At 41.4% G+C, this 24,741-nt stretch overlaps 1 protein-coding gene across 1 annotated transcript; it reads left to right on the top strand.

Annotated features, from left to right (window-relative positions):
- Positions 1-4,454: 4,454 nt before the first annotated feature.
- On the top strand, positions 4,455-23,668 carry ZNF30 (zinc finger protein 30). Its single transcript, XM_046681156.1, has 5 exons — positions 4,455-4,665; positions 9,106-9,193; positions 10,508-10,640; positions 11,643-11,738; positions 19,796-23,668. The coding sequence occupies exons 2-5, from the start codon at positions 9,185-9,187 to the stop codon at positions 21,493-21,495; spliced, it is 1,938 nt and encodes a 645-aa protein (XP_046537112.1). The 5' UTR covers positions 4,455-4,665; positions 9,106-9,184; the 3' UTR covers positions 21,496-23,668.
- Positions 23,669-24,741: the final 1,073 nt, after the last annotated feature.

Raw genomic sequence — 24,741 nt, 5'->3', positions numbered from 1 at the left:
TTACGTCACAATCTTGAAAACATGTTGACTACACTCTCCACTTTTGCCTGAGGGTGATACCAACCCTGATATCAGTTTCCTCACATTAAACCCAGCATACATGGAGTTAAAACCAAAACCCTCATTCCCTGCTTACTCCCTGGCTTCCTGGCTCCAGAATCCACTATCTTCCATGGAGACAGACACCGTCAAGGACAAGCACCTGGATTCATTATCTCCTCCCCACAAAGAGATACAGGCTGGTGGGAAAGTTGCTGACCAGCAAGGTCATGGGCTCCCTCCTCTCTGGAAGTGTCTCAAGGCCAAAGACAGGCTGGTAGGAAAGTTCTGACCAGCAAGGCTATACACTCCCTCTCCCCTACCTAAAACCCCAAATAAAAACCCTTCCCGGACATGGCACCGCTCGTCAGGCCACGTTGAGGTGGCATCCCATATCCCACAACTAGAAGGACCTGCAACTAAGATACACAACTGTGTGTGTGTGTGGGGGGGGGGGGGGGGGGGGGGAGTTTGGGGAAATAAAGCATAAAAAAAAAGATTGGCAACAGTTGTTAGCCCAGGTGCCAATCTTTAAAAAAAAAGGAAGATTGGCAACACTTGTTAGCCCAGGTGCCAATCTTTAAAAAAAAAACCTTCCTTTTAGCTTTTGAGGGAGTTTGGGATTTCGGTGTTAGCTGCCCTCTCTCCTTGCTCAGCGCTTGCTTGCTGCACAACAGGTGAGCAAACTCACTTCAGGTTCCTTATCAAGGGCACTAAGTCCAAACGTTCCCAAGGGTTGAGTCACGTGGCCTAAAAGAGTACATTCCTTGGGTAATCGGTCTATCTTTAGATTATGAACCCTCCTGTATGTGCTGTTCAAAAAAATTACTTGATGTGTCAAATGGTACAGAAGTCTGCATCTATGTGAAAGTGTTAAACATCACCTGTGAAGCTGCTTGCTTAGGCAGGAGTCGTACTCTATGTCTCAACAAACATTGCTGGTGACACTGCGAAACATCCTGTCTGCTGTTTTGTATGTGGTGGATTTTCAGTCTGTGACGTCTAAAGTTTACAATTGGTCATTTTAGCTTCTCAGTGCACCTGCCGGTGTTTAATGGGGGTGGCCGGGGAGAGGGGCGGAGGGTGCTGTCAGCAAGCGGCTCTCTTAGCAGCAGCCTTCCTGCTGTTTTGCAAAACAAGCCCAGAAACTTTGGTTACTTTGTATCCCACGTCAACCTGGGGGACACAGGGTTCCACAGCTCCCACTTTCTTGGTCCCAGTACACACTATAGGGGTTACTGGTGTCCAAGACATTTTCCTTCTCCCTGTTCTTGTCAAACAAAAACAAATCTGGACTTAAATAAGGAGAGACTATTTAAGAAGACTATTGCAGTAAAGAGAACTCTGATCTCAGAAAACCGCATCTCAGTATTATAGAGAAAAAGGCTTTTCTTTCGTAGAGAGGGGTAAGCGAAGTTTAGCAGAAACTTTCAAAGGGAAGTTGGGCAAGAAACGGGGAACACGATCAGTGGCAGTTTGACAGGAACGGTGTCTTGCTCTCCTTAGCGAGGTCTCGGGGTCAGTTGCTGGGAAGAGGGCGGACATGTTCTGTATTTAAGTATTGCTCGAGGCTTGAGGTCAAATGGAAGTTCAGGAGTAAGTGGGAGAAGAGAAGCCCGACTCAAGTTTGGCGCAGACAGAGCAGCGGGTGACAAATGGGTGCCCACGAACACTTGCTGAGTCGAGAGGCCCTGGAAGGGCGTCACTCCCGCCCAGGGTCCTGAATTCAGGGGGTAGATGGAGGGGTCCCCATTTCTGCTTCCAATATTAAGTCGGTCCCCTTGCTGCCCTTAGATTCCATTTCCTTTGGTCTAACAAGGAAATATTGACAATTCCTTCTCCTGGGTTGAGGGGACCTGATGAAAGCACGTGTGTGATGTGTGTCCCCAGTGCCCAGTGCATCCCAGGGACCATCGCTCTGCATGCTTTTTCAAGGGAACAGCTTCTCCGAGGACTTTGATAAGCTTTGGAGCTCATCCGTGGGAGAATCCTGCTCTGGGGCCTTCTTGGACTGGGAGAATTGGAAAACCTTTAAAGGTAAAGGCACAGTGGGAAGAGCAGCATCTTTAGAATTGTTGCTCCTGTGGCAGGAGGGCCCCTGGGCAGTCTGGGAGTCAAGTTGTTCACTGGGTTTATCCTTGTAGTTGCCATCTGTTTATGACAAGTGGAGATGGCTTTGCAGTGACAGAGAGTCCACATTTATTTTATTGTAAGACATTTATTTATATCTGAAAGGTGAGCCTTTTAAAATCCTCAGTTATGATAGTATGCAGGAGTATAGAGTCCTTGAGGGTGTAAACATCCAACAGGACCTGGGCTACTCTCTAGCACACAGCCCTGTTGACACTCATCATGGCCATGAACATCGTCAGGCCCTTTCTGTTTCATTCATTTGTCTTCCATTTGGCTCCCTCACTTCATCCCTGCCTCGTTCTAGCATCCCATGCTCAAAGAGGCCTTACCTGGTTGCCCCACATAAAATCACCCCCGATCTCTTAAATCTCTTCACTCTATTTGGTTGTCCTCTTTATGTCCCCCAGAATCTTTATGGTCATCTGACACTATCTTGCTCATTTATTTAGTTCCTTTTTGTAGATCTGTCTTCAACCCTGGAACATGAGCTACTCTTCTCCATTCTATCCCCAAGACTAGAACAAGCTGGGCCTACAGGAGATGTTCAATACGTGGTTGAAGAATGCATGATGCTACTTGTGGGGAAGCCAACTTTGATTTCACAGGTTCATATTGCCTCTATAAGTTAATGCCATTTTCCCCGAGAAAAAGAAGCTTAACTTATGATGACATCCAACATGCTTCAGAGCGCAAATACGATGAGCACTTCAGACATGAGCAGCCTATATGCTGAACTTACAGATGCAAAGGATCTGGCCAACAAACAGCTGCTCCACCAAAAAACCCTGCAGATACAAAGTGAGGGACAATTCTGGAGAACTGGAAACCAATTCCTACAAGGCTAAAAGCCTGCTGTTGCTGGTAAGTAAAATCATAAGTATTCCATATGCAAACACTTTGTTGAGAGGATATTTAGCTTAATATCTTAAAATTTAACACTGGGCTAACACAGGAATCAGTGTAACGCGGGCTTGATAAGACCAGATCCACAAGTCAAAATTAATTTTATGCTAGATTGTGTGGGGATCAGAATTGGCCACCGCAAATGTGTCTCTTTGGCTCGATTATTTTTAAGAATAAAAGACCCTGGAAGAAGCTTTGACTTTCCCCCTAACTGCCTAAAAGAATTTAAGATAAAAAGCACGTCCCCAGGACAGGCCATCACCATAAATAACTCTGGGTATTGGTAGACTGTGAGGGTCCTTGCTAAGCCCGTTCTTATCAAAGTTCTATCTACCAAACATTTGCTTTTCCATCTCCACGTGAATTGTCTTCCTCCCCTTTGAAGTCCCAAACCACTACCCCCAACATCCTCCTTTGTCTTTAGCTGAAGATGGTATTTAAGTTGGCATCCTTGGCCGTTCTGGCTGACTTGCTCAGTCTTCCTGGGTCTCTCCTATTTATGCATGTTATAAAGCTTTGTTTGATTTTCTCCTATTACTCTGTCTCATGTCAACTTAATTTGTAGGCCAGCTAGAAGGATCTAGAGAGGGTAGAGGAAATGCTCTTCCTCCCCTACAATTGTATTCAGTTTTATCACTACATAAAAGGAAAACTACAGGCAGCTCAGAGAAGTATTATTGGGAAAGGAAAAGGAAAGAGGAAAAATATCCTAATGATGGGACAGAAAGAAACATTTCCTTTAAATATAGACAATATATGTTTAATTAGTCCTACTGTATTTACATCCTCCTTTTAAAGTTCTTACATTTATGTATCTTAAGAACACACAATAACACAGCATATAAAATTTAAATACCTAATAAAAAGTTAAATTGCTGAATCAGAGGACAGAAACATTATTCTTACGTGTTTGTCTTACTATTATTACTAATTGCCATTATTCTATTGATGTTCTACTTAGTAATAGCATTTCTGTAACAGAAAAGTAAACAATGCAGAAAGATAACTTCCAATACCTATTTTTCATATTTTTATGTTAAAGTAATAACATATTTTACCCTATATTTTTATGGTTTTGGCTCTCTACTTCAGGCCTCAGGTGCCGGGCGACCGCGAAAGCCCCAGTCCTCATGTCGGCCTTCCCTGGTGCAGACAGGCGCTACTGCCTACCTTCGGCCGCGAAGACCAACCCATCAAACTTGCCCAGCTCTAGAGGATGCAGAGCCGGGTCAGGCGGTCAGCAATGAAAGAGCCTGCGCCTGCAGACTCCCAGTACCGAGGACACTCCCAGAAGTCTCCGGGGCGCGGGGTGGGCGGGCCTTGTGGGCTGCAGGGCGCGTATGTTCTACTCTTTACGGCGCCGGACTACATTTCCCACAGGCCACTGCAATCAGGCCAGTTTAGCCTGGGACTATTTTTCCCAAAGGCCACCGGGGCAACCTTGGCGTCTGCCTTTTGACCCCACTGTTGTGATTGTTGGGGCGGCCGCGGGTTTGGACTTCCATGACGGGAAGGGGCTGGCCTCAGGGAGCGAGCTCTGCAGACTCGGGCCGGCCCCGCGGGGTTCCAGGGACTCGCGTGAAGGGAACAGTGAGTGCATGGAGTGGGGAGGGGGTTCTCCAGACGCGGGCGGGGAGCGTGGGGTGGACGAGGTGTACAGGGTGCTGCCGGGGCCGCCGGGTCGCGGGCCGGAGTGTCGCGTGGGAGGGACGAAGAGCGCGGGTGTGCGCCCGCGGAGACCGCGGCCTGAGCTCTAGAGACCCTGAATCCGCAGCTGGGAGGGATGGCAGCCGCGTGTTAGGCTCCTGCGGCCCCGCCACGCGGGTCCGCGCGGGGCTCTGCGAGGGTCGGTCGGGGCGGCAGAACCACAGCGACCCCAGGGCGCGGGCCGAGCCGCCTCGCCCTCACCTCCTTCTGGTTAGAAAGGGCGTGAGTCGGGGGAGCTGGCCTGGAGGGTGTTTTCTGAGTCCTTTAAAGTCCGAAAAAGCACAGTTGTCTCATGGCTCTCTTCTCTAATTCTATTCTTCTCCAAAAGAAAGACCCAAATGAGGACGAAATAACTGTTGCACATCTGAAAATTAAGATTTAGGGGGGTTTTGTGTTTCCTTTTTGTTCATAAGATTATTGGTGTTTTAAGAACATGAGTACATTTGTTTTCCTTTGCCCGAAATAGTCGGCCTCGTAGTGACCTGCTCTAGCTTTCTTCCCAGTGAGAGATGGGGTCCTTACAGATGGATCCACCTCCCTGTGGCCCCCCATTCTTTCTCTTTTTAGTTAATATTCTCCTTACCGTTTAAGTTAATATTTCTCACTACTGATTACAGATCATTCAAATCCTCTTCGGTGCTCTCTTCTGAGCATGGTGAGGGTATGTTGTAGAAATGCAGCTCTTGAGGTTTGCTCTTGGGGCCGTATTTTGGACGTATGTGGTGGGGAGACTAGTTGTAATATTGCGTTGGCATCCCACACTAGACAGCTTGCCTTCTCCCAGGGCTTCACTGTCAAAGCTTAGCAAGATGGGCGTCCATTTAACCATTTCAGTAAACAAATAACAAAGTCATCTTTCTCGTGAAGCTTTTAGAAGTGGGCATGTGATTGTAGGTTTAGCATATGGGTGGGTCTGTGTCCTCAGTCATTTGTTTGATTTTTTTAGTTTCGTCTGTTCGTCAGGTCTTGTTTGAATTTGACGGCAGAGTCTGTTTCACAGTATCCTTGGCCGGTGAGAGGCAGTGTGGTGTGCTGTTGAAGAGTATGAGCTCTGAACCTTAGAATCTGGCTTTGAATCTTGGCTTTGCTACTTAACTAGGTGTGTGGCCATCTGCACCCTCACTTTTCTAAATCTCTGAAATGGCGATAATAATAGATCCTACTTCATCAGGGTCTAACAAGGGTAAGATGTGTTAATATGTGTAAAGTGCCTGGAACATACTGAGTGCTCAGAAAGTATCAGCTGTTTATTTTTTGGTGATTCTCGGTCATTCCTCTTCAGAATTCAGTATCAATAGAAAAGTAAACTCGTTAAATACAGGAATTCCTAAACGGAAGGCTTTGACTCTATTTAGGGGCTTCCAGGTGATCACAAACCACTTATAATTGCATACAAAACTTTAGTTTATATTTATATATGTGTATTATATATGTGTATTTTTCTGGGGAGAAACATTGTGATTTTATTCAAATAACAAAGGTGATATACATAATAAAAGTATTTAAAACCAGTGGTGTTCAAGCAAAGACTTTAGTAGCTGGGAATGATCATATAAAATCTGAGTTCAAGATTATGTGAATGGTTAAGTAATCAGCCTACATTCATCTGATGGACTGTTGTGCAGCTAATAAAAGTATATTTGTAAAGGATCAGTCATAAGGAAAATGCATGAAGTAGTTTTAAACTATGTGCATAATTATGGATAGTGGCATTCAAGAAAATCTTAAATTATATATGAATCCCATTTACTATCATAGGGTTTTGTAAGATGTCTTGTAAGGACTGTAGAGGAAGTATTTTAGTTAGTTGTTGAGTGAAGGAGAAGAGAGATGTGGCCACATTTACGGAGCGTTCCTGTGTACCCAAGATTATTCTCTCTAATTTGCATTCATGCTCTCATTCAGTCTGCAGTGGCCACTCACCCTTCTTCTTTCAGAGAAAAAAGTCTTGGTAGTGAATAAGCCTAATTATATTGATGAGAGAGGTACAACTAAAGTATGTCCAAGACCTGGTTTTCCCTGATCATCCTGTTTGATCTTGGTTTTATTAATGACTGGAATATATCCACCATGAATAAGTGTTTTAATATTATGAAAGTCTTCATACTAAATTTCTGAAGGTAGAATTCATGCAGACTTGTTGCCAAAAAAAAATTGGTAATCCAAAGAATTTATGAAAAAAGATAAAATTACCCATAGCTCTCCCTTCCAGACCGTGAAATAATAAGAAATATATATATTGGTCTCTGTCCCCAATTCTTGCTAATATTTGATCTTTGACCTCAGTTTCTGACACAGAGCCCCTAAATCCCTTGGAATTTCCTGGGTGAGAGGAGCATCTTCTGTTTGAAAGAGGTGACTGGGTAGGCTCCTGGATGGGGTCTGGTCACTAGAGAGATCAAGCCGTGATGAGGATTTTGAGCTTATAGCCCTGATCCCCATCCTCTGGAGAGGGGAGAGGATCTAGAAAACAAGTTGATAATTGATCATGCCCACGTGATGAAGCCTCCATAAAAATCCCCAAAGTGCAGGGTTCGGAGAGCTTCCAGATTGGTGAACACATTCGTGTGCCAGGAGGGGGCTCAGCCCAGCTCCTTAGAGACGGAAACTCCTGCGTTTGGAACCCTTCCAGGCTTCGCCCCATGTTTCTCTTCACTGGTCGTTCATCTGTATCCTTTATCATATTCTGTATTATATTGTAAACCAGTAAACTTAAGTGTTTCCCTGAATTCTGTGAGCTGTTCTAGCAAATTGTCGAGCCTGAGGAGGGGTTTTGGGAACCTCAGTTTATAGTTGGTTGGTCACAAGTACAGGTGACAACCTGGGACTTGGGCTTGCGTCTGAAGTGGGGGCAGCCTTGTGAGACTGAGCCCTTAACTTGTGGGATCTGTTGCCAACTCCAGGTAGATAGTGTCAGAGGTGAATTGAATTAGAGGACACCGAGCTGGTGTCAGAGAATGGTCACTGTAGGGAAAAAGCCCACACGTTTGGTGTTAGCAGTATTGTGAGTGTGAGAGTAGAGGAAAACAGGGTGTTTTTCCCAGACACAGACATATTATTATTATTAATATAGTTATTAATATTTTGGTGTGCACTGCCCCCCTTTCTGTTAGCCTGTATTTATAGGATTTGCTTTGTATCTGCAGATAGAATCACAGTAATTGATTACGTAAAGTAGCAAAAACTCTTCAACCTTTAGATTAAAAAAGGAAACCGTAGGATTCATTTCCTTTTCATGCAGCAGGAAGAAAAGGGAAGTGCCAGTGATGCTTTTGTTTGAAAAACCCTAAAAGTATGCACACCTTTTTGGGATTATAGCAATGTCGTATAAAAATTATTAGTGCAGGAAAATGACTTCCAAGGATCTGTTGTACAAATTACTTTTCCAGTGACAGATTTATATAAGAAAAGAGAATACAATAATATTAGTTATGAACATTTATACCAATCTCCGTATTGCACAGAAAGAGCAGGATTCAACCTTTGTTAATTGTTTAAGGTTTGCATCTTATTGCAGAATGGTGCCTCTCTCTGTAATTTCTGCAGAAAAATTAAAGGGGAGATTTAAATGTTGGAGAAGTTTTTCCGCTATTCTTTTTAAAAAAAAGAGTTGCATTCTTAAGGCCAGGCTCTCCATGTTTTAGTTAGAATTATAAGAAAGCATGTCAGAGATAAGTGAAAAATGGAAACAAATTGTTCCTTTTATAAAAATGAGATACGGGGCAGGTAATGTTCTTCAATCGTAATAGCTAACTCATGTTAAGTAATTATTCTATTCTATTAAGTGTTTTAAGTGGATTTTCTTACTTATTCTTCAAGATAACCATAGTTAGTGGCTGATATTCCTATCCCTGTTTTAATGATGAGAGAGCTGAGCCACTGAGCTGTTAGTAAATGCCTGACCAGTATCTTCTATATTTTCCTTCTCCCATGTCTTGACCGCAGCCTGAGGCCACAAAGGAAGTTCTGGTTTGGGTGGTATGGCTTCCTTTTCAGTTAGAATGTAGGAATGGAAGGAGGGGAATCTGTTCAAAGCAGAACTCGGCCCTGTCTGAGATCCAGATGAGCCTCCCCAAAACGCAGGCCTGGCGGGAAAACCTCCTGCTGAGGCGTCTGCTTCCGGTTTCGAGAAGAAGTGCTGCTGCTCGGGTCCAGCTGCCTGCAGCTTGGGTCACTGCGCTTGGCATTCGTCTGGAATCTCTCTGCTCCTCCCCAGGATTGTATGTGAGGGTGGTGGTAGGAAAGTCTGGAGGCCAACGTGGGGGACGGGGGGTTTATTGGGTGACATTATTGGGACACTAAGGCCACCTTTTCTTCTCTCAGCTCTGGATTTTCTAGAGTTTGCACTTCTCCAGTGGAGAGACCCCAGGGAAGACTGACCGGTTCTCACGTTTCTAAAAGCATGGCCCACGTAAGTTGTTGTGTCTCCTTGGAATGTTGGGCTTTTTAGATTACGTAGATATTTTCGTTGATTAACCTGAAGTGTTCTTCCTGAGAGAGCACCGTCTAATCACCTGCTTCTTGGTCCCTCCTGTCTGAAGCAGCGCCAGGCGACTGCTTCCTCCTCATGAGGTTCCCGGTTCTGATCGGTGTCCGTGAATTCACTGAGCAAACTACGGACCCGGTCCTCCGTGATCAGTCTGCCGGAGCGCTGTGAGGGAGCAGTGAGGATGTGAAGGCCCTGAGAGAATTCTTTGAGCTTCTAATGTCAGCCTGTGGTTTGGCGAGTGTGAGAGATTGGCCTCATTTGACCGCACATCAGAAGACAAAATTTTCCACAGACCCGTTAAGATGGGATTTTTGTATTCGTTGGTCTCAGTCTTAATATAGTGAGATCACATGCTCTGTGAAGCTTTTAGGGACATGATGATGACATGGAGACATGGGTATCGTGGTTCTTGCCAGGCGATGCCTGAGAGAGTGGGAGCAGGTCAGTGTTGTTATGTTATGGGACCTACCGGATTTGGGACCTACAAGATTTGAGTGACATGCAGTTGATTCTGAATCGTCTTCATCATAAATCACTAACTGAAGAGCAGCAGAAGTGTTGACTGAGGAATTATATTGCTGCCTGACAATATAAATATATTATTATAAGTAGTAGATTCACATAGAGTCCCAGAATTTGGGAAAACCTGAGACATTTGGTCCAATCTCATATAAATATAAAATAATTACTAACTCTCCCATATAACCATGAGGTGTACTTTCATGCCATCATGAGAAGTGTATTTATCAATACAAGGAGAAATGCTTATGATAGGATCTGACATCATGATCTTGAAGCTGGAGAAATTAACACATTTGTTTAATATCTATTTTCTAAACTAGAGATTTTATGCTTGAAAGAAAAACCATTGCTTTTTTTCTTAAAAGGAAAATGCTGTGGAAACTAATAGTTCTTGAGAATTTATTAGTTGGGTATCTAGCAGGCAGCGTCTTTGTGTATGCAGTTTATTTAACAGAGAAACTTAGATGATTGTATCCATTTCCCAACAGATCTGGAGTCTTGTGATACCCACAACATACGGAAAATTTTGTCCATAGCAACAGGATTCTTCCAGAACGTGCAGATATTCTGCTTCGTTTACTTCCTGTATCATACGCCTGCAGCCTACTTGATTGCTATATTATTGCTCCCTTGCTACACTGAAGCTTTTTATTTCCTCTCCTTTTATCTTAAAAACGTCTTCTGTAATTTCACCAGAAATATGTGGGTTTGCAGTTCCAGGGGTCGGTGACGTTCGGGGATGTGGCTGTCGCCTTCTCTCAGCAGGAGTGGGCGAGTCTGGATCCGGCTCAGAGGGCCTTGTACAGAGACGTCATGCTGGAGACCTACAGCCACTTGGCCTCACTGGGTAAGTTTACCTCTGGCGAATGATTTAGAATTTGCTCCCTGAAATACTGTTTTCATTGTACGTTTTAGATCTGTCTTAAGAAGTGAACTTAATTTCTTCTACCTGTTCCCAAAGAAATGGTTTGAACTTTGTTAAGGTGGAAATAATGAAATGGCAGGATTAGAATTCTGGGGTGTTGATGGCATAAACATTGGCCAAGCCCAGACTTCCTATTGTGTTCATGCCCATGACTGCTGTAAATGCTCCGTCCCTGTCTGACCCACCTGTAGGCAGAAAGCTGCACAGAGTCCTGATTTCTTCCAACCGAAGAGCTGGGGCAGTTTATATAGCGGTGGGTGGGCTAACAAATCATTTAAAACTAATTTACCTCATTTTATTTCTTACAAAACAACCCGATTTTGTAGTTAAAATTTATGATCCATGAACTTTGCATTTAAGATTAAATGAATATCCTATAGATATAGATGGCTCAGGAAATTTTTTCTTTTTTCTCTTAGAAAAATGATAATGTTTATAACTCACATTGTGCTTACTGTGTGCCACTCTTCTGAGCTCTTTGCATGTATTTGTATTAACTGATTTTTATCCTCAACAACCACCCTATGAGATATGTACTAATTTTATAACCATTTTAGATGAGAATACTGAGGCACAGAGAGGTTAAGTGAGTTACCCAAGGTCACGCAGCTGGTGCGTGGCAGAAGCAGGAATTTGAACCTAGTTGCTCTGGTTCCACAGTCTGTGTCATCAATTATTATGTCATACTTTCTGTCAAGACACAGAAGAAAGAAAGATAGATAGATAAATAGATTTCCTTAAAAAATAAGACCTTTTCTCTACCTGTCTGGATTCTTTAGTCTCCTTGCCCTTCTCTGCTCTGAAGTACTTGTCAATATCATTTCGACCTTTAGTTTATTGCACATTTAACCTGAGCTCAAAGTATTTTGGAATCCATATTTTATTTCTCTTCTACACTGGATGGCGCTCTTATCTTGTGAGCAGGACATTCCCTTTCCAAACCACACGTGATCGCCTTCTTGGAGCAGTGGAAGGAGCCCTGGGTGGTCATGAGGAAAGAGCAAAGACGGCGACAGACAGGTGAGCAAGCATGTCAGGTGGAGGAGCCACCACCACTGGGAGCACCATGCGGACAGGGAGAGGCACGTCCCTGAGATGTGTGGCAGTCTCCCTTCAGAGGCCCCGGGCCTGAGACGTGGTGGGAAGAGACCATCTCACCATTTTCCAGAGGAGCTTCCCCATGACCACTTTCCACGTTCTCTCACATCCCTCTCATTCTGTTAGTTTATTCTCTCTCCTGGTGCAGTATTTCAGCTGTATTTTGGATTTGCTTTGTTTTCGGCTCCTCTTTTGCGTTTAGATTTATTTATGTCTTCTGAGGTGGTGGTAATTGAACAGAGACAAGAACAAGAAGTAAGGGCTTAGGCCCTATGATCATGTAGAACATTCCAGGCAGAGTGAATATAAAGTCCTTGAGGTGGGAGTGAGGTCTGCATGATTCAGGAGCAATAAGCAGAGTTAAAGAGGGAAGAGTAACAAAAAAAAAGGTAGAGTGTTAGAAGGGGCCAGGTCATACCTGTTTTTTTGTTAATCATCAGGAATTTGGATAATTTTCTGCAAGAGACTAAAAGCCATGATCTAATTTATGTTTTTCCAACTTTTAATTTTTAAACATTCCCATTATATGAGATAGAAATCAAAAAATCACATTAAAATATACAGCTTAATGAGTTGTTATGAGACAGATGTCTATAACCATCACCTTGAACAGAATAAAAACATTTTTTAAAAATAATTTCAGGCTTACAGAAAAGTTGCAAAATTATACAAAACATTTTTCTGTACTCTTCACCCAGGTTCTCTAAATGAGGAGATGGAACTTTTCCAGCCCTGCCTTAAGCCCATCATGTGCCTGACCACAGCCCTCCTTCTCCCTCCCTGACCATTTGCTTCCTGCCACTCCGAACCTTACCCCATATACTGCCAGTTTCACCAGCTGTTCCCAAATTCGCCTGCTAACCTTTCCCATGAATATCCGTTGGTTATTTTTGGGTTCTCAGGTCTGTTGGATGCCCCCCTGGCTCCCCTCTGCTTTTCCCTGCGCAGATGCATGGAGGGCAGCCTGGATGGGGCAAGAGTGAGAATAGGAAAATCTGTTGGGAGGCTAGTCCTGTAGGGCACACTGCGGGCAGTAGTGGTTTGGGTTAGAATGTTAGTGGTGGAAAGTGGTGAGAAGGTGTGGTCTTTGTAATGTAGTTTGAATGTAGAACTAACAGCATGCTGGTGAACTATCAATAAGTGTGCAGGCAAAGAGGGGAGTCAAGAAGGATCGACAGGTTTGACTTGAGCAGGTGAACGTTGATACAGGCACCTGAGATGGGAAGGCAGGTTGGAGAGCAAATGTAAACATGTCTGCTTTGAGTCTGTTGAGTTGGAGATAACCAATAAGCATCCAACCGGAGATGCTGAGCAGGCGGTTGAATATGCAGGTCTGGAGCTCGGGGAGAATTCAGGCTCACACATAACAATTTGGGCCTTATTGGCATGTGGCTGGTACTTAAAGCCATGGGACTGGATGTGGTCACCCAGTGCAGATGGAGGGTTCGCTGACATTCAGAGGTCTGTTGGGGAGGCTGCAGAAGCGACTGCTGAGTCGGGAGGGGGAATGGAAAAAGGGCGGTCAAAAGGTACCAACTTCCAGCTGTAAGATAAATAAGTGCTAGGGGTGTAATGTGTGACATGATGACTATCGTTACCACTGCTGTGTGATACGTAGGAAAGGAATTAAGAGTTGAAAGTTCTCATCACAAGGAGAAAATTTTTTTCTTCTTTCTTTTCTTTCTATTGTATCTATATGAGATGATGGATGTCAGATGAACCTGTTGCAATAGCCATTTCACAATATATGTAAATCAAACCATCATGCTCTACACCTTAAACGTACACAGTGATGTATGTCAACTTTTTCCCGATAAAACTGGAAAAAAGAAAAAGAGACTGCTGAGAAGGAGCACATTTTAAGGTAGAAGATAACCAGAAAGTGGTACTACCAAAGACAAACGCAGAAAATGTTTCAAGATGGAGGAATGATCACTGAAAAGTAAATTAAAAGAAGAAATGAGAATGACCACAATATTTGGCCTTCCCGGAAGGGGAGATTGTCAGTAGTGTCCAGGAGTGGAAGCCTGATGGCTCTGCTTTGAACAGGGTAGGAGGTGAGGCAGGGATGCGAGTGAGTCCGCAGCTGTGGGGAAGCTCTTGGTCGCAAAGAGACGGGTTGTACCTGGGTGACTGATAATGGGAACAGTTCACAGAGTGCTAGCATTGGCGGCATTAGAAAGAGGAAATTATCATGAAGCAATGACCTAAGTTTGAGTTAGTAGAATTTTGTGCGTAAAAAAACCTGAGAGTGGATTTGGGTATAGATAATTGATACAGTAAAGGAAAGAGTATGTTTCTTCTATCTTGTTCTGTTTTCTCTGAAATAGAAGGAGAAAAATCATTAACTGAAAATTAGTGAGGGGAGGCATGAAGTCTTAACATTGTTCTTCAGTTTACACACCCCGTCCCGACCTGTTCCCTCTTTGACCGTTGTGTCTTATGCAGCCAGTGCCAGTGCTGGTGGTGCTGGTGTGGTGTGGTGTGGTGTGGTGTGGTGTGGTAAGAGCAGTTACTTTGTTGACTCTGTGCTCTATGCCCAGCGCTGTTCTAATCTTTTGACATGTGTTGCGTCCGTGATTCCCACATCAACATTATGACGTGTGTGAAATTGCTGTCCGTATTTTATGTCTGAGCAAACTAAGGCTTGGCATGATTAATAACTTTTCCTAATTACAGAGCTAGTTGTTGGAACTGGAATTTAGACACAGTCTGGCTTATGATCTTTAATAGTCACTATGCTTTATATTCATTCTCTTAGCTTAAATTTATTGATTTAAACAATTATTTACAAGGTTCTTTACTTAATTCATGGATTTTATGTAACTCTTTTTTTTAAATAATCTCTAACCAGAAAAGTTGTAAGAATAGTACAGAACATACATAACCTTTACCCAGAGGTTGTTAATATTTTATATATTTGCTTTTTATCATTGTCATCCTGCCCCCCCACCATGAGATGCCCTTTACCTTTACCCTAAATGTTTCAGCGTATTTCTTAAGAAGAAGTTCATTCTCTTTAGAGCCACAGCATATTATCAAAATCAGACTTTGGTATAATACTTTTATCTAATCTACAGACCTGAATCAAATTTTAACATGTGTCTCAATGACATCCTTTATAGAAGAAAGAATTTCCAACCCTGAATCCAAGACAAAAATCATGGACTTAATTTCGTTGTCATCTTACTTTAGTCTCCTTTAATTGGAAACAACTCCTTGGTCTTCCTTTGTTTTTTATGACTTTGGCATTTTTGATGAGTACCTGTCTTTTGTAGATTGTTCCTGAATTTGAGTTTGTCTGTTTCCTCATAATGAGACTCAGTTATGTATTTCTGGCAGAAATATCACTGAAATGACGTTGTCCTTAGTGCATCATTTATCAGGAGGCTCCTGATGTCAGTTTACCCCATTACTGGTAGTGTTAACTGTGTCACATGATTACAGTGGTGTCTGCCAGGTCTCTCCACTGCAAATTTTTTTCCCTATATAATTAATCAGTGTTTTGTTGGTAGATGCTTTGGAGCTGTAAATATCAAGTTCGTTATCAAACTTTTACCACTAATTTTGGCACCCATTGCTGATTCTTAAGTAAAGCAACTAGATCCAGGGTCAGCCAGCTTCTTATGTAAAGGGGCTGATAGTAAATATTTTTAGGTTTTATGGGCCATGTGGTTTCTGTTGCAACTACTCAGTTCTACCATTGCAGCGTGATAGCAGGCGTTGATAATACATGAACGACTTGGTGTGGTTATATTTCATTAACTCTTTATTTCAAAAATGGATAGCAGGCCAGATTTGACCCATGGACCATGGTTTGCTGACACCTGAACTAGATGGTCGCCAAGTGGTAATTTTATAACTCTATCATTTCTTCAACATTTATTAGTTAGCATTTTAATATAAGAAGAGCATTTCCTTTTATTTTTTCATTTATTTTATTTATATCAGTATCGACCCATGCATTCTTATTGTATTTAATGAGTTATAATCTTATACTATCATTTTGGTGTTCAAATTGTCTCATATTTGGCAAATGGGAGCCTCTCCATGGCAGCCTCTGTGACCTCTTTATGAGTTTACGCAAAAAAAAAAAACCTTATGATGAAATTTACAGTCTTAATATGTGAGCTAGAATATGTGATTAAAGGACATTCATAACTTAATGAGGAGCAGTTCTAAGAAGATACTGAGATGAAAGTGGGTGCAAAAGATGTAGACACTGGGTCTCTCGAGAGGAGAGCCGGCTGATGAGTGATTGGGAAGGAAGAATGTCCTGGAAGAAAGTGCAGGGCGTAGCAGTGAAGATAGGGCAGTAGGAAAGAGAGAGTGTGCTTTTTGGTAAGTGGAAGGTCTTTTGGGATACATTTCAATAGAGTTCTGTGGTTGGAAGTCATATTGTTCGGAACATGCGCTAATTCCTTCTCATTTAAAGAAATAAACAGAAGAAATTTAGCTTCTTTTAAAAAAGGTGATGTAAGCTCTAACAGAAGATGTGCTGTGTGAAATTGCAGTTCAGTCTTGCGTGCACGGCACTTCCCTGAGGAGAAGTCTCCTAACACCTGTTCTTGGGTGTTAGTTTTTGCCGTAATAAATAACCACAAACATGTAAATTAGTTCTGCTGTAACCAATTACCACAAACTTGATGGCTTAAGACAACGGAAACTTAACTGCCTCCCGGTTCTGGAGGCCCGCAGTTTGAAATCAAGAGGTCGAGGGCGCCCTCTCTGAAGGTTCTTGGGGAGGAGCCGTCTTCGCCTCCTTCTAGCTTCCGGTGGTTGCTGGCGCTCTAGGCATTCCTTGGCTTGTAGCTACATCACTCCAGCGTCTGCGCCCATTGTCACGTGGTGTTCGCCTTCATGTCTGTGTGTCCTCTCCTTCCTGTCTGTGTGTCCTCTCCTCTTGTAAGGACACCAGTCATATTAGGGTTAGGGCCCACCCTAATCCAGCATGACCTCATCTTAACTAATTACATCTACAAAGTCCCTATTTCCAAATAAGGTCACATTCTGAGGTTCTGGGGGGACAAGAATTTTGGGGACACTATTCAACTCAATACGCTTTGCATCTTATCAGGCTACTTATATTACTTTGGGAATATTTGTTTTATTTTATAAATTGTATTGCTTTTAATGTCTCAATATATGGAAGTATTATACCATCCTTAAAAGTCTATTTTGTTTTGTTTTTGCATTTTGCCAGCTGAATTAAAAACTACATAAAAGTTGAAAGAGTAATATGACAATAATCCTTAAAACTTTTACCTAGATTCACCAATTTTTAATATTTTACTTTGTTCTGTATGTATATAAAAAATTTTGGCTGTACCATCTAAGTAAGTTACACAAATTGTAACACTTCATCCCTAAATATTTAAGAATATACTAAGAATAAGGACATTAGTCTCCATAACCACAAAAAGGAAAACCATTATCTTGCCTGTAGTACCCACCAGAGGGGCATCTTAGGCTCAGGTGAACATTCAGACTAAGACTGCCTTTGATGCTCTTGGCCCCATCTGCTCAGAATATCCCTCAGCAGGAACCCCAGATTGCCAGCAGGGCAGCATCAACTGCCTGTCAGCATGAGTCCTCACGGTGGTTCATACAGGAGATGCTCGCATAGCCATCCAGAGGGTAAGGTGCAGAGAGGCGGCATACACAGCAGGTGCATTTGGGAATTGCATTGGCTTAAAGAAGACACGTTTCGCAGAATTCCATACCTGTGGCAGTTCCATCGAATAGCTTCCAGGGTCCCCAAAAGACATGCCATTTAAAAGATACTACCTTAGGGAAGCTCAGAGTATGGAGTTACCATCAGGTATTTATACTTCCTCTCAGTCCACACGCAGCTTATCTGTTGTGGTCTTTTTTTTACCATGGACAGTATTGATTAGTAAGACAGTGCACCACATACCATTTTGTCATCTAGAACAGCACTGTCCAATAGAAATGTCATGCAAGCTGCATATGTAATTTTAAATTTCCTAGTGGTCAATTTAAAAAATGGTAAAATTAATTTTAATAATGTATTTTGTGTATTTCCATATATATCCCAAATATTATCATTTTTATATACAATCACTATAAAATTATTGAGATAATTTACATTTCTCTTTGTACTAAGTCTTTGAAATCTGGTATGTGTGTTACGTTTACAGCACATCTCAATTCAGGTTAGTCACGTTGCTAGTCTTTCTTTTTGCATATTTGGATATAATTGATGGGTAATGATGGAATAATTCTTAGGATGATGAAACAGAAAAAAGTTCCAAGGGAACATTATTCTTATTCTCAAAGGAAAAATAAGATGATGGCTGTCCCGTGGGAGGTCTCAGTTTCATCAAAGGATCCATAGGACCGAGTCTAATTGTAAGAATGAGATTTATTCTATTTTGAAAATAAGTACGTTTTCCTCTTTGTTCTTTGGAAGGTCATTAAGAAAGAAGAAAAGTCATAAAATGTTAATTCTTATAAATAGTTAGAAGTGCTTTACAGAAATGCAAAAACTAAAACTTTTCGTGTCTTTTAATAACTTTTAAAAATTGTCTTTTAATAACTCTCCATATACGACCAGGGTTCATTGTCTTTTAATAGTATCCTAATGTGTTTCTTTTGTCTAGGGATTTGCGTCCTGTAGTCAGTTCCTCCCGTGTGCGAGAGGGTTCCAGTTCAGTGCTGAATGAAATGGGTCGGGCCTGCTCTTGGGCGGCGTGATAGTTGTCTGTTGCTGTGTGACAGATTGCCACAAACTTAGGAGCTAAAAATGACACTCAATTGTTATCACCTGGTTCTGTGGGTCAGAAGTTCAGCACAGGATGGCTGAATCAGGGTACCAGCTGTGACTGCAGTCCCTTAGGGCCTGCGGTCCTCTTCCAAGCCCTCTGGTTGTTGACAGAATTCATTTCCTTCTCACGCTTTCCTTGCGGCCCCCTCCATCTTCAGGCCGGCAACCAGCAAGTCCTCTCCTTCTCACTCTTTGAAGGTCTCTGATTTTCCTTCTGCCCCGAACCAGGAGAAAGCTCTGCTTTTAAGGGCCTATCCAGATAATCCAGGATAATCTCCTTCTCTTACAACTAATTAGTCACCTTGATTATTTACTTTTGCCATGTGGTGCAACATGTTCACAGACATGACAAGGGCAAAGGTCCTGAAGACCGAAATATGGTCTACCACAGGTAGGTTTGGGAGAAATAAATTAGAAATCATAACAAAGAGAAAGAATTATGTAATTTAAAACAGATAGGAATTACAGGAATCAAGTGTTAGAACAGAAAATAAAGGCATGGACATCCTTAGACGAAGTCAGCAGTTTATGGTATTCCTGATAAAGTGACGTTTTACCTTAAACATATATAGGATGAGAAAGATCCAGTCTGCAAACAACACATGCCAAAGGAGTTTTGGGAGATGACGCCACCTGCAGATGGAACCAAAAGATGAGAAAATGTGTGACACATTCCAGGTGCTGGAAGGGGAAGTGAGGTAAACAGGGAGCAGAGGGAACTGAGACTTGCCGTGAGGCTGCCAGGCCATCAGGGGCCAGAGTGCTCACGGCAGGGTCCGTGGATCTGTTCTCAGTGTAACGAGGAACGACGGGGACATGAGAGCCCGTCTGCATCAGAAATGTTTGTTAGAAATGCTAAAATATCCATTCCCAGGAACCCCTGTGCGCCCTGATGCAGGGGTTCTGGGATGGCGCTCAAACAGGAGTTTTTAACAAGCTGTTCAGAGATTCTGATCCACATCTAAACATCAGAAATTAAAATATCTTACTAATCACCAACTTTACTATTTTACATAAACTCATTAATTTCTTCCTTCTTCCTTGACCTTTTTTTGAATTTCATAAGAATACTTTAGTATTATCTAAGATGTTTCTGATGGATATTATTTTCAATTTATCTCTTTTCTTCCACAGAAACCTAATTTTTCTCATACAGGAAAATAAAACAATTTTGTTTTTTGTTTTCTTTCAGATTTTCAGTTGAAGGATGAGATAATCAGCTGTAAAGAAATGCCCACTTATGAGAAATGTACATCTTTTGCTCTACATCAGGAAATTAATAGAGAGAAACCATGTGAATGTCAGGAATGTGGGAAGACTTTTTGTCAAGGCTCAAAGCCTGTTCAACATGAGAAAATACTAGATGGTGAAAAACCCTATAAATGTAAAGAATGTGGGCAGAACTTTAGTAATGGACATCAACTTACTGTACATCAGAGATTGCACATTGCTGAGAAACCCTATAAATGTAAGGAATGTGGAAAGGGTTTTGTTAGAGCCTCGGCCTTTGTTAAACATGGGAGAATTCATACTGGTGAGAAACCGTGTGAGTGTAAGGAAGGTGGGCAGACTTTTAGTAGTAGCCATCAATTTACTGTACATCAGAGAATTCATCCTAGTAAGAAACCATCTGAATGTGGGGAATGTGGAAAAGCGTTTTATGGTAGCTCATACCTTATTCAACATCAAAGAATCCATAAGGGTGAGAAACCCTATGAATGTAAGGAATGTGGGAAAGCATTTATAGTATATGGAAAACTTATTCGGCATCAGAACATTCACACTGGTGAAAAACCTTTTGTATGTAAAGAATGTGGGAAGGCCTTTAGTACCTTCTCATACCTTGGTCAGCATCAGCGCATTCACACTGGTGAGAAACCTTATGAGTGTAAGGAATGTGGGAAGGCCTTTAGTACTAGCTCCCCCCTGGTTAAACATCAGAGAATTCACACTGGGGAGAAACCCTATGGATGTAAGGAATGTGGGAAGGCCTTTACTGTTTATGGACAACTTACTCGCCATCAGAGTATTCACACTGGTGAGAAACCCTTTGAATGTAAGGAATGTGGGAAGGCCTTTAGACTTAGCACATTTCTTAATGCACATCAGAGAATTCATGCAGGGGTCAAGCCCTACGGATGCAAGGAATGCGGTAAAGCCTTTAGTCGCGCCTCATATCTTGTTCACCATGAAAGACTTCATACAGGTGAGAAGCCCCATGAGTGTAAGGAGTGTGGCAAGGCCTTCAGTACTGGCTCGTACCTTGTTCAGCATCAGAGAATTCACACTGGTGAGAAACCCTATGAATGTCAGGAATGTGAGAAGGCTTTTATTAGTCGCCATCAACTTACTGTCCATCAGAGGGTTCACACTGGTGAGAAACCCTATGAGTGTAAGGACTGTGGGAGGGCCTTTAGAGTACATGTACACCTCACACAGCATCAGAAAATTCACATCAGTGTGAAGCCCTATGAGTGTAAGGAGTGTGGGAAAACTTTCAGTCGTGCCTCATACCTAGTACAACATGGGAGAATTCATACTGGTGAGAAACCCTACGAGTGTAAGGACTGTGGGAAGGCCTTTAGTTCTGGCTCTTACCTTGTGCAACATCAAAGAATTCATACTGGTGAGAAACCTTATCAATGTAACCAATGTGGGAAAGCCTTTACTGTGTATGGACAGCTTATTGGGCATCAGAGTGTTCATACGGGTGAGAAACCCTTTGACTGTAAGGCATGTGGGAAGGCCTTTAGACTTAATTCATTCCTTACTGAACATCAGAGGATACACACTGGTGAGAAACCCTTTACGTGTGAAAAATGTGGGAAGGCCTTCAGATATAGTTCAGCCCTTAAAACACATCAGAGAAACCATGTGGGTGTAAAAGCGTAAGAATTTAAGGAATGTGGGAAGTCCTTTAATTATGGCTCAAACGTTCAGCATCACAGAATTCATGCTGGTGAGAAACTTTTGAATGTAAACCATGTTGGTAGGCCTTTTGAAAATACTCTCATCTTTCTTAATATTAGAGAAGTCATAATTCAGAACACATAAGAAAGCCTTCATTTGTCATTCTTGTGTTTATAATATCAGAATATTCATAGTGGTCGCCAGTTCAGGAAAGGTGGGAAATGTTAATGCTGACAGCATCCCTGGCATGAAATTTTAAATGACGTGTATCAATATGACTGAAAGAATGACTGAAGGAATAAGTGAATGAAAAACCTTCCAGTTACTCTTAAAGCATTGCTGAAATTCAGATAATTCATCCTGACCTTTGAAACCAGTAAATGTAATAGATAGTGGAAAGCCTATGGCTGTTGGCATGCGCGTTAACCGTCATCGTCATCCCACACCTTGCACCCTGTCTGACATTAGGCTCCTTACTTTCCACCTCAGGGCATTGTTTTAAATGGTGATGATAGAACCTACCAACTTATTAAAAAACCTATGCTCAAGATTTCCTAGAGTTAATATTACCATTTTTTTGTAACTGCTAGTAAAATTTTGAGAGTAAGACCCTACAGATGTAGTTAATTTAGAAATACTCCTATATCCATGCATCCATTTTAGAATATCAGATAGATCTTTCTGGATAAAACTTTGTAGAGAGAAGGGAACGTGGGAGGATAATTATTTAGAACTCATCTCTTAAGTTGAATCAAACAATTCATGAAAGATACTCAGCCTTTTAATATGTGTGAAGTTGTTGAGAATAGCCTAAAAGCCACATTTTGTCCAAAATTCAGGATACGGGAAATTAGTAACACAATAGAAAAAATAAACTCTCCACTCAGAAATTTCCTTTGCAACTTATTTTTATGGGAATTTTCTCATAGAGAAAAGTAGAAAGAATAGTGAAATTGCCACCAGCTTTGGTAACACTTGTCTTTGTTTCTTTTATCTCTGTCTCCTTCTCTCTATCTGCACGTAGTTATTTCTGCATGTGAGAGGAGGTTGTACACTTCACCCCTAAATATTAATCTTTTACTCCTGAGCCCACCTTTTTACACGATTTTGATGTTTTGAGGAGGTTGTGTGTAGAGCGTTGTGTTCTGCATTTAGTTGTTTCCTCATAGTCATCTAACTCGTTCCTCTCTCCCAGGTTTTTTCCATATTGGAAGTGATAAAGGTTTCTTTGTATTCTGAAGAGACTTGCAAGATAATGCTGCATATATTTGCAAACACATAATATCAGATTTTCCCATAATTAGTAATACTAATAATGAGATTCCTGTGTATCAGAACTGTAATTGGAACATTAATTTTAAAATATCAAAATTAATTAGAAAATTAATGCCTACAGGAAACCAGGATTAAAAGCCAGAATTTCATTTTGTTCATCTCTTTGTCCTTACCACCTAGGCAATAATTCTCAGTGTATGCAATTGATAAAGCTGTTAAAATAAGGAATAATTATATTTATTTGTTCTAGGACCATTTCTTGAAAAGAGTTACCTTTCTCCATTGAGTTGCTTTGTTGGAAATCAGTATGCTACATAGATATACTTACATTTCTGAATATTCTTCTGTACCCTTGCGCCATGTGTCTGTCACTCTTCCAGTACCAAAGGGTACTGATTACCGAACATTGCAAAATTGCTTTACCTGTTCAAGGTCCTTTTCACTTACTTATTTTTATATCAGCTTGTCAGTTTCTATGGGGGGAAAATGGCTTTTGGGATTATAATGTGAATTGTAATGAATCTATAAATCAATATGGAGATAACTGACATCTTAACGCTATTGAGTCCACCAATCCGTGAACGTATCTCTCCTTTTATTTAGGTCTTTGGTTTTTCTCAGCGATGTTTGGGAGTACTTATTGTTCAGTTCTGCCACATATTCTGTTACACTTATCCTTAAGTGTGTCATAATTCTTGATGTTATGATACGTGCTATTGTTGAATAACTGGAAAATTATATATATATGAATAATTTTTTGCATAATGACTTTCCTGTGATCTCATAAATTTGTTTATGAGTTCTAGTAGCTTTTTGTCTATTTCTTAGAATTTTCTACATACAAAAACCGTGTCATTTGTGAATAAAGACACTTTTACTACTTCCTGTCCAGTCTGAATTTTCTTCTCTGGTACAATGTCGAACAGAAGCGGTGAGAGTGGACATCTTGGCTTTTGTCTTAAGCTTGAGGGGGAACATTCAGTTCTTTCCCGTAAATACAATGTTAGCTCTTGATTTTTCACAGATGTCCTTTATCAGGGTGAACGATTCCCATCATCATTAAAGTGAGTTGCGTATTATCAAATGCTTTCTTCTTCGTCAATTGAGATTATCATAGTTTTTCTTGCTTATTTTCTTCATACAGTGATTTATGTTGATTTTCAAATGTTAGCTCAACATTTCATTCCTAAGATCATAGTATACTTCTCATACATTCCTGCTTTCACTTTGCTGATGTTTATTAGAGAATTTTCACATCTGTGTTGCTGAGGGAATTTTTTTGTTTTTATTTTGGGATTATTGTATCATTTACACATAGTAAAATTCACCCTTTTAGATGTACAATTCTGTGGTTTTTGACAAATATATACAGTGGTATGACTAACCACAATTAAGATACAGAATATTTCTGTCACACCAAAGTTTCCTTATGCTCCTGGATAGTCAAGTCCTTTCCCCATGGCAACAACTCATCTATAGTTTTGATGTTTCCAGAATGTCATGCAAATACAATTGGTCGCCTTGTGTTCCTGGCTTTTTTCATTCAGCATAATGCGCTTCTGATTCATCCATTTTATTGTGTGTATCAGTTCATTCATTTTTATTGTTGCTAGCAGTCCATCATACGGGTGAACCACAATCTGTTTATCCACCCACTAGATGATAGAAATTTGGGTTGTTTCTGAATAAAGGCACCATTAGCATTTTTGTGTGGACATTTTCATTAGGTAAACACCTATAAGTAGTAGTGTCATGTGGTAAGTATATGTTTAACTTTATAAGAAATTACCAAACACTGTTTTCTAAAGTGGCTGTACCATTTTCCATTCCCACCATCAACGCATGAGAGTTCCAGTTGTTAAACAGCCTCAGCTGCACTTGGTATTATTAGTTGTTTTCGTTTTCATTTTCAGCCATTCTAATAGGTGTCTCATGTCTAATAGGTGGTATCTC

Source organism: Equus quagga, chromosome 13 (genome assembly GCF_021613505.1).
Source record: "Equus quagga isolate Etosha38 chromosome 13, UCLA_HA_Equagga_1.0, whole genome shotgun sequence".
In the NCBI taxonomy this organism is placed as follows: Eukaryota; Metazoa; Chordata; class Mammalia; order Perissodactyla; family Equidae; genus Equus; species Equus quagga.
This window is presented reverse-complemented; position numbering and strand designations above follow the sequence as displayed.